Below are 10,437 nucleotides of genomic sequence, written 5' to 3'. Positions count from 1 at the left end.
TTTAGATAAAACCTGCTGGAGTTTAGATAAAACCTGCTGGAGTTTAGATAAAACCTGCTGGAGTTTAGATAAAACCTGCTGGAGTTTAGATAAAAACTGCTGGAGTTTAGATAAAAACTGCTGGAGTTTAGATAAAACCTGCTGGGGGTTTATTCTAAGCCTCAGCAGGTTTTTATTCTCATAAAGATGAACGGTTTTCTTGGAAGCGGCCAGGCGTCAGAGTGGGACCTCTCTCCCAGAGCGTGAGCTGGCCGCTGATTGGCCGATATTTGGCCCATTTGTTTACCATGAGCGGCGTCAGGAAGTAGAGCTGTGAGCGGTTCAGCCACTGGCTGCTCTCCTCGCAGCTCTCCAGCGCCACCTCCCTGGGGGCGAAGACGGCGCGGCTCACCCGCCCCGAGCACACGGCCTTCTGGGAAAACAGCGGCCGCGGCTCGCTGGGCTTGAAGACAAAAACTGGAAAACAGATGAGAGGTGTAACCATGGTGATGAAACCGGCTCTCCTGCAGCCTCCTCCCTCAGAGTTGGAGCTAAAACTAGCGCTGAGGTTTGATATTTGATTTATTTTCCTCTGGTTTTCTGTACCTAAAGGCCCAAACATCTCAGCTGCAGCGAAGCCAATAACAGATTTTACTGGAGGATAGAAATTATTATGACAAACAATAATATTGTTGTTTGGAGACTATTTTTCAGTAATATAATAAGATAATAATCCACGTTCACCCACCAATAAACTTTCATTTTGTAAAGAACATTTAAAACATAAAATTAAATATCCAGATCAGGGCTGGTCCAAACCTTTCTGGGGCCCTCAGCAGATTTTTATTTGGGGCCCCTGTACCAACATGATGCTTCTTCATTACTAAGCTAACTAGCATTAGCATGATTATCTTACTATAGCTGTTTTAACATTACAGGAGTAACTAAAACATATGATTTAGATTTTGGAATACAGAATGACATTTAAACATGTCTTATTATTTTAAAGTAACATCAGCTGATAAAAACTAAATTTACAGTAAACAAGTTTGATATCTTATATTTCCTAACAGCCATTAACTGATTAATCAATATTTGTGTAGCATTATTTGTGGTCCTCTACCAGGCCTTTGGTAGAGGACCCCTATATATATATATATATATATATATATATATATATATATATATATTAGTGCTCTTGGGGGCCCCCTGGTGGAGTTCTAAGCAGCTGCTTAATTCACATATGATCCAAATTAAAGCACGACAATCTAAAAACAATAAACAGAAATAAAACTCGAACATGACAGAAACCATAAATAAATTGGATTATGAAACTTCCATAAACAAAATTTCTCTTCAAGAAATTTTATTTATGGTTTCTGTAAACCATATCATTAATATTTTAATATTCTCATTAAAATATTAATGAGAACAGACATGACTGATCTAATTTTAACTGATCATGTGATTGATTGCTGATTCCAACAGGCTTAGCTGCAGTTAGCATAAAGTGAAGCAGCAGCCATCAGTTCTCCTGTATCTCTGGTTAAATAAAGCCGAGTGCTGGTTTGGACGTACGGTCTGTGTTTCCATCCTGGTGGCAGAAGGCGGCCATGTTGTCAGACAGCGGATCTGCCAGCAGCAGGCTCACCTCCATGGACGTGCTCCACTCCACTGCAGGACAAACAGGAAACAGGAAGCAGGTTCAGTTCAAACAGCTTGGTAACCTGACTGCCTGATAGTTAACTAGTTAGTTGGCTAATGCTAGCAATGTTGGCGCTAGCATTAGCTAACCCTCGAAGATCAGCTTCTTTGTTATTGTAATACTGCAGTTTTCCTGCTGAAGCTGAATGTGAATAAATGAGCGTTTGCTTCTTGTCTTTATTCTGAGCCGTGTGGAGATAGGAGATGTGTGTTAGCATGTTGTGCACATGGTGGCGCTGTGGAGGCTTACAGGAGCAGGTGAGGAGGTTCCAGCAGCACAGCTGGTTGCTGCTGGTTGTTCCCAGGAGAAACTTGGAGCAGCTCAGCCGGCCGAAGCAGAGATCCCTGATGGAGGAAGAACCGTCACTCACACATCTGGACACATCATCTGCTCTTTAAAACGACAAAATCCACTTTGTAACTCATCTTATTGTGAACCTGGAGTCTCTCTGCGTTTCTCCTGCTGCTGAGTACAGGTGCAGGTTTTTCAACCCTTTCAGTTTTCTCTATGTTCATTTGAACTGTTACATCACAGTATTTGCAGCAAAACTGCCATCAAGGTCATAAACTTCCAGCTATTTTTTAGTCCTAGTTCAAGTCCAAGAACACCAAAGCTACAAGTCAAAATGTTTGGTTGTTTGTTGTATTAGCCCACTCAAGTCACGACACTGCGGACGTCCTGGCTGCTGTTCTGCTAGCAGTAGCACTGTGCTAATGCTAGCGTTGCATGCTAGCGTGTTTTGAATATTATTAGGACATCAACAGTTTGTTGTTTCTGCCATCTTTATCTTGGGACTCCGTGATCTAAACGGATTCAGTGATGAAGCCTTGTGCTCATTCATGCGTCTCCAACACGTTCGTCTGGATGAACTGTTCTTCACCGTTTGTGGAGGGGGTGGGGCCTGACGTACCTCATTTGCATTTAAAGAGATGGTATCAAAACAAGTTGCTGCCAAACACAGCTCAGGTCAGAGGTCAAAGAGGAGCCTGAGGCACTACAATAACCAGGAATTCAGACCCAAACATCCAGCTCAGCTTTAACTAGACCACAACTGGAGGATTTAAACGTGAAATGATTTAAAAATCCTTCAAGCCATGAGACCACCAACTGTTTCTGTTTATTATTGGCCGGTTCTGATCTCATTCTGAGGATTTTTATGGAAAACCTCAGAACAGAGGTGAGAGCCTCAGTTTCCATGGTTTCCTCTGGTCCGGCAGCCGTCGACTACATCAGCGTCTGGTTTAAAGAGGGCTGACCCCTATAGGCAGCCGTTATATAAGAGAGGCACCTCACAGCTGTAACAACAGCTGGAAATGAGCTTCTTCCTGCTTCAAACGTCTCATTTTAACTCTGGGGAGAGTTTGAGCCGACCCGCCTGGTTCTTTCAAACCCGACCCGCCTGGTTCTTTCAAACCCGACCCGCCTGGTTCTTTCAAACCCGACCTGCCTGGTTCTTACAAACCCAAACATTTCCTCCGATCAGCTTCAATCTGAGCGCTGCAGCTCACCGCTCCCAAAAGAAAAAGAGTTGCTCGGTTTATTCTGTGGCTGAATGTGGATTATTTCATAATGAGCCGAGCAGAACTGGGCGGCACGGTTCTGGTGTCCTCTGTGACCCGGAGCTCCATGTGAGCCCAGGAACAGCTGCCAACATTACAGCAGAAACTGCAGCCAGTTCCTGCTGGGTCACAAAAAAGGTCTGAAAAACATCCAGAAATAAAAGAAAACCTCCCAGTTTAGAGCCTGCAGGTGATTTTCATAAAGGAGATTTATAGATTTCAGGTCTAAAAAGGTCAGGAGGAGTTTGAAGTTCATGACCAACATGTTCTGATCCGGTGCAGACGACCTGACAGACATTAATACAGCAAATTAAATTCAGATCAGACATGAGGAAGCTCTCTGCTAATCATTATTACAGGTCCGATCCAGAGGAAGAGGGTTAGGGTAGGACTGCAGCAGCGTGTTCACGATGCTATGAACACCTGCTAGCTGCAGCAGCACTGCTGCTGTTCTGACCTGATTACAGCTAGCTAGCAGGTGTTCACGATGGTAGCAGGTGTTCATGATGCTAGCAGGTGTTCATGATGCTATGAACACCTGGTAGCTGCAGCAGCGCTGCTGTTCTGACCTGATTACAGCTAGCTAGCAGGTGTTCACGATGCTAGCAGGTGTTCACGATGCTAGCAGGTGTCCACGATGCTAGCAGGTGTTCACGATGCCAGCAGGTGTTCATGATGCTAGCAGGTGTCCACGATGCTAGCAGGTGTTCATGATGCTGTGAACACCTGCTAAAATGTTTAACATGCCATCATGTTAAACATTTTGTTCCTGATCAATGAAAACAGTATTAAAATCTGGGATATTTTACTGTACAAAACAATCCCTAAAGATAACAGTTTGAGACCAACAACAAACTGGCTCATGATTTCAGGTCATTACTAAATAATCTGTTAAAAACTGCAAACGGTGATTAATTAATTGAAAAACAAAACACTAAAAACATCAAAAAGGTTTGGCTTCATAAAGAATCCTTAGTGAACACAGATTTTCTCCCTTAATTGAGTATAAATGTTTTTCTATCCTCTGGCGCCCCTAGTGGTTAAATATGTCACAGCTACAAAAGGAATTGCCCAAAATGTGTAAAACAGTGGTCCCCAACCCCCGGTCCGTGGACCAATTGGTACCTTGCCACGCAAGAAATAATTAAATATTTCCGTTTTATGTATTATTTGAGTCTGGAGGTCTTTTATTTTGAAAATCCTTTAACCGGATTCTCTCAGTTAAATGCGCGCCAACACTGAGCCACAAGCAGCAATATGAGTAAGAAACAGATCAGATGTCTTTGGAAAGTTTCTTTGCAAAGGGGAAAAGGCCCAGAGAAGAGACAGGAGGATGGATTTCGTTCGTTTTTGTGGCGTGTCTGTATCTTATTTTGAAGGGCTATATAAACGTTATCATAGCGACCAGAGTCAGAGCTTTGGGCAGTGGGCGAGAGGAGATGAGTAGAGCTGTGAGCCTTAAGTCTGGTTTAGACGGAAAGACTTAAGGATGTCGGCCGATTCTCCAAACCTCTGTGACCACAGAGCTGATAAAAGTACAACAGGTTCGATTGGTTCGTGTTCAGCCTCAAGGCAGGAGCAACACGAACCGATTCCAGTCACGAACATCCCGATTCCAGAAGAAAATCCACAAAACCCCAACATAGCAAACGGTAATTTAGAATAACCAAACACGGATGACGATGGAGAAGCAATATCAGGATGTGGAGTCATTTTAAGAGATAAAAGAAACAAAAAGAAAAGGCGGTGGATAAAAGACAGCAGGAGCAGCAGCTCCATCTGCTGCACTATGATTTGGAGGTGACTGTGTTTTCATAGTTAACCTTTTTAACTGAATAAACATAAACATATATAATAATGACCTTTAGATTTAATAATAAACATTTCCACATATCATATCCGATGTCCACCAGACTCTCAGCTGCGAGATATGTCAGCTGTTTGGGATTCCCCTCTGTTCTGACGTCACCGCGCTTTCTGATTGGCTACCTGTCACATTCAGCAGGTTGTATTCTCTTCCCAGTCAGGGAAAACCCCACAGGCTGCGATAAAAGGGCCAAGACAACCCAAACTAGGTATATTCAGGATTTAGCGGGAACACCAACATGCAGAAGCCTCATCCGGGGCCATTTACAGCCCTCTGGATGATTTTGTTTGGCCCTTCTGTCCACATTTGAAGAATGGAGAGAATTTGTGATTAATTTGAGATTTTTGCAGACAGATAAAATCTTGTCAAACATTTATTTAAGTATTAAGGTTCCTGTTTTACCTGATGATGCCCGGCGGCTGCGACAGCGTGAGCAGCAGCTCCCAGGAGGCGGGGCTCCAGACGGTAACCACTTCCTGGAAGCCGACAGCCAGCAGCGAGCCGTCGGCGGAGAAACAGCAGCGCTGCGGCGTCAGGCCGTGATAGGCCGACACAAAGTCACATGTCCAGGAAGGACCGCCGTCTGCAGACAGGACAGTCGGATTGTTACCAACTAAAGTTCCAGATTAACGGCGAAATTAACAGATTAATTAATCTGACAACTAACAGATGAATTAAGATTTTTATTATTATAAAATAAGTTTTTATTATTATTGTCTTTTGTTCTATTTGATTGTTTTGACATTTTTCATTTTGGAAGAAACTAAAGGAAAAAAAAGAAACCATGAAAAGAAATGAAGAAAGACAAAGTTTCAGATTTTCGTCGTCCCTCCATAGAGTCGTGACGTTGGGGTCAAAGGTTAATCTTGGTATGGAAACCAGCAGGCCTCAGATTAAAGACAGATTACTGTCAGTCTGGACCCGGCCCGGCCAGATTCTCACCGTCCGGGTGGGCTGGCACCGCTAGCCTCCAGGCTTTGAAGAGTCCGTCTCGGCCGCAGGAGACCAGCAGGGAGGTCTGGCCACGGGCCGCCGGGTCAAAGGTCACGGCCGTAATCCGGACCTCGTGGGGTGTCGAGACGGTGGTGTTCAGAACGAAGCTGGAGCGAAAACAGAGAGACGTCAGAAGTTCTGGAGGTTCCGGACACCCGGTGAGGAAGACCTCGGTACCTCTGGCTCGGCTCATCAAACGCCCACAGCTTCAGATTAAGCTCCGCCTCCGCCGTTTCCTGCTTCCGCTCCTCCACCGTGGCCAACCATGCGCCGGCGCCATCCAGCGTCGCCATGACAACCTGGAACTGGTCCAGACCCTCCTGGTGAATGAACTCCTGCTGCACCACGTCCAGCTGGGGGGATTATTTCATCACAGATTATAATCCACCAGATTATTACATCACAGATTATAATCCACCAGATCAAGCACTCATATCTCTAAATTATAAACTCAGGTCTCCAGATTAAACCGTCAGGTCTCCAGATTAAACCGTCAGGTCTCCAGATTAAACCGTCAGGTCTCCAGATTAAACCGTCAGGTCTCCAGATTAAACCGTCAAGTCTCCAGATTAAACCGTCAGGTCTCCAGATTAAACTGTCAAGTCTCCAGATTAAACCCAGATTAAGCGTTTGGCTCCAGTCTCACGTTGAACAGCAGTCTGTCTCTCTGGAGGGAGTAGAACTGCAGGTGACCCGGTTTCCCATTCAGAACCAGAGCTTTGCTGCGCGGGTCGACCATCAGGTCCGTCTGGACGGCTTCGCCTGCAGAGACGCATGGAAACAACGGCGTTGCTACGGCAACCAGATCAGGAGACGAGGTGAATTAAAACATCTCCGCTTTATTCCAACCAATCAGGCTGAGCATCTCTCAGACGATAAAAGTTTTTAAAATGAGAATAAAATGATCAGAATCTGAGCTGACCTTTGACCAGACCCTGAATGATGGACGACACTTTCACACAACTCTGGATGAGCACGATTTCTAGACAGGAAACAGAAAAATGTCACAACAACGAAACGCCGCAGCAGATCAATAAAGACACAATCCGAAAGTACACCAAGAAAGTACACCCTGCTTCACTTCCTGGGTTTCTGAAAGGAGAATAAAACTTCTGGGACAAAAGTCCTCTGGACAGATGAGACAAATACAGACAGCAGGATGACCAACCTGGCCAGAACCGATCAGAACCGATCCGATCCGATCAGAACTCACCGGCTCTTAGCAGATATTGATAAAACTTACGAAAAACTCGGATTCAAAGATATATTAGCAAATGTAGGTTAAAGCAGATTTTCTGTTTTATTGATAAAATTATTTCATTTCTAAATAACTGAGGAACAGGAAGCTGCAGAGTTTAACTTAAAAATATTTTCGGGGGCGCTAGTGAGCACCGTATGGAGTAGACGTGTTCTTTCCTGGCTCCTCACCACTTAAAAGTAATTTCTTATTCACATTGATATTTCACCCATATTTCGGTTTCCCCGTGCTCTGACTGCTCTGACATCGAGGATGGCTGAACCCACGGCGGATAAAGGAAAGAAGCAAAGATAAGGCTTCGGAAGAGACGACTGGGCAGCACGTGCTGGAGCTACGCGAGCGACAACCGCACCAGAAGCTGAGCCAGCATGTGAGCCGGATCCTCCACCATCCTTGCTGCAATAAATAATATGAGCAAGACAATGAATGATAGATTTAACCATCTTGAAGCAGCACTAGCTTCAACCCAGGCGTCTTTATTAAACCTCGTCGACCGGATTAAAGAGGTGGAAGAAGATACATCCAATCACGAGGGCCGCCATTCCAAACTGGAGGAGACCAGGATGCAGGCGGAGAACGAAGCTCTATGCGTGAAAATGATCGATTTTGAGGCCCGTTCCAGGCGGCAGAATATTAAAATCATCGGGTTGCCGGAAAAGATCGAGGGTGGATCTCCAAGAGAGTTTCTGACGAAGTTCATTCCAGAACTGCTTGGTGCGGATCATTTTCACACACAGCTGGAGGTGGACCGGGCGCATCGGCTGGGAACCAGGCTGCCTGGCGACAACGCGCGGCCGCCAGCAATGATAGCACGGATTCACTACTTCCATGTGAAGGAGACGATTCTACGACTGGCCCGTCAGCAGTTCCCCCTCCGTCACAAGGATGAGCCGATCTACATCTTCCCTGACTACCCGGCGGAGGTGATGAGGCAGCGGCAGGCTTTCGACAGTGTAAAGAAGCGGCTGCAGGATGCTGGAGCGGTGCGGCGTCCTGTATCCGCTCGTCACCATCGGCTCTACGGATAAGACCTTCTCCTCTCCGCGGGATGCAGAGGTCTTTGCAGAAACTTTACAGAGTCACTGAGCGTCTGGAAGTTAGAGACACTGTGGTATGTGCTTCTTGCTTAGGGTCACTGGGGACCAGAATGACTTTTATAACAGCTTGATGTTTGTACCATAATCTAAGTTTGTAAAGTTTGAGTGGATGAGGGAGCCTTTTTGTGGAGTTGGTTCTGTATTTGTATGGCCCATGCGGCCCGGCTTCCTCTATCTGGTTATGTGGGGCTTTTACTCTCACTTTGTTTGGGAAAGGGGGTGGGGGGTCAGGCTAACACATGAGTGCACCGAAGCCATTCTGTTAAAAAGTCTCTGTGTATCATAACATCATTGCAAGGCGGTGGCATAACTCTTACCAGCTGGAATGTTAAGGGTTTGGGGCATGTCTTAAAAAGGGCTAAAGTATTTTCTCATTTAAAGAGCTTATCAGCGGACATTATATACCTTCAAGAAACACACAGGGAGGGTCACTGAGATGCAGCTGGACCAACCAAGTTTTTCAGTCCACCTTTTCAGGTAAAGCTCGTGGGGTGGCACATTTCTACTGTGACTGACCCAAATGGCAGATTTATATTGGTAACGGCTATTTATATTCCTTTCATGTCACGCTTCTTAATGTATATGGTCCTAATTTTCATGACCCAGGCTTCTTCAGAAAAATATTTAATTTGGTTGCAGACCTGGCTGATACACATCTAGTTTTGGGAGGGGATTTTAACTGCGTGCTTGACGCCCACCTGGACAGGTCAGCTCGAACGAGACAGCCACCCTCCTCTGTGGTTTTGAACACCCTCATGACCTCAACAAATCTGGTTGATGTTTGGAGACTGCAGCATCCGGTGGAGAGGGACTATTCCTTTTTTTCAAATGTGCATAAGTCCTATTCAAGAATAGATTATTTTCTACTTCTAAATTAATACCTAATGTGATATCCTCCAAATATCATACGCCTTTAATCTCGGACCTCTCTCCAGTTTCACTGACTCTCGATCTTAACCATAAGAAACAATATTTCTGGCGTTTCCACCAATCCCTGCTATCAGAGGAGACATTCTGTAAATTCCTAGGTGATAAAATTTCTGAATTTCTAGACACTAACGATACAAAAGATGTTACAGATTCTACTTTATGGGAAACTTTTAAAGTTGTGATCTCTTTTGAAAAGTTCCTGAAAAACAAAAGCTGGAAACGCCTCTCAGACACTGAGACTGAATTAGCATGCTGAGAATCTAACTACAAGTCCTCGTCCAATCCTTCGATCTTACAAAACATTCTTGTTTTAAAGTATGAATATAACAGTATTCTGTCCAGGCAGGTGCTTGATCAGATGTTTAAAATTAATCAGAAGCACTTTGAGCTGAGTGATAAGCCCCATAAACTGTTGGCTCGTCAGCTGCGGGGCTTGCAGGCCAACAGGGCAATACATAAAATTAAGTCCAAGGCAGGAAAAATTATAACTGAACCAAGAAACATAAATGACTCATTTAAGGAATATTATGAGCAACTATACATGTCTAAAGCAAAAGGAAATACCTCAAACTGGCTTAAAGATCTAAATCTCCCAAAGATGAGTGAAGCCTCAACGCAGACATCACTGTGGACGAGATTGTTGATGTAATCAATCATTTCCCAGTGCCAAAGCCCAGAAGATCGCTCCTCTCCTCCAGAGGATGTTCGTTCACGTCTTGACTCAGGAAAATTTCCCCCGACTATGTATGAAGCTAATATCACGTTACTACATAAAGAAGGCAGGGAGGAGACAGAGCTCTCATCATTTCGTCCCATTTCATTATTGAATTCTGACATTAAAATATTCGCTAAAGTACTGGCAAATAGGCTAAATAAACATCTCTCTTCTATTGTTCATCCGGACCAAACGGGCTTTGTCCCCAACAGGTTTTCATTTTTTAATATCAGACGGTTAATGAACATCATGCATCATAAATTTGACAGTAAGTTTAAGGGAGCTGTTCTTTGCCTGGATGCTGAAAAGGCATTTGACCAACTGGAGTGGCCTT

At 44.6% G+C, this 10,437-nt stretch overlaps 1 protein-coding gene across 1 annotated transcript in view; it reads right to left on the bottom strand.

The window, feature by feature from the left end:
* Nucleotides 1-10,437, bottom strand: part of wdr75 (WD repeat domain 75) — a 20,342-nt gene that overhangs the window by 3,962 nt on the left and 5,943 nt on the right. The window contains exons 10-17 of the mRNA XM_007541595.2: nucleotides 7,026-7,085; nucleotides 6,750-6,865; nucleotides 6,281-6,456; nucleotides 6,053-6,210; nucleotides 5,513-5,693; nucleotides 1,934-2,028; nucleotides 1,558-1,653; nucleotides 287-456 (exon numbers count right to left, since the gene is read on the bottom strand). Coding sequence (XP_007541657.1) covers nucleotides 287-456; nucleotides 1,558-1,653; nucleotides 1,934-2,028; nucleotides 5,513-5,693; nucleotides 6,053-6,210; nucleotides 6,281-6,456; nucleotides 6,750-6,865; nucleotides 7,026-7,085 — 1,052 coding nt within the window. The remainder of the gene's footprint in view (nucleotides 1-286; nucleotides 457-1,557; nucleotides 1,654-1,933; nucleotides 2,029-5,512; nucleotides 5,694-6,052; nucleotides 6,211-6,280; nucleotides 6,457-6,749; nucleotides 6,866-7,025; nucleotides 7,086-10,437) is intronic.

This window comes from Poecilia formosa, unplaced genomic scaffold (assembly GCF_000485575.1).
Source record: "Poecilia formosa unplaced genomic scaffold, Poecilia_formosa-5.1.2 Scaffold619, whole genome shotgun sequence".
Lineage (NCBI taxonomy): Eukaryota > Metazoa > Chordata > Actinopteri > Cyprinodontiformes > Poeciliidae > Poecilia > Poecilia formosa.
Note: the sequence above shows the minus strand (reverse complement) of the source record. Positions and strands in the feature narration are given on the sequence as shown.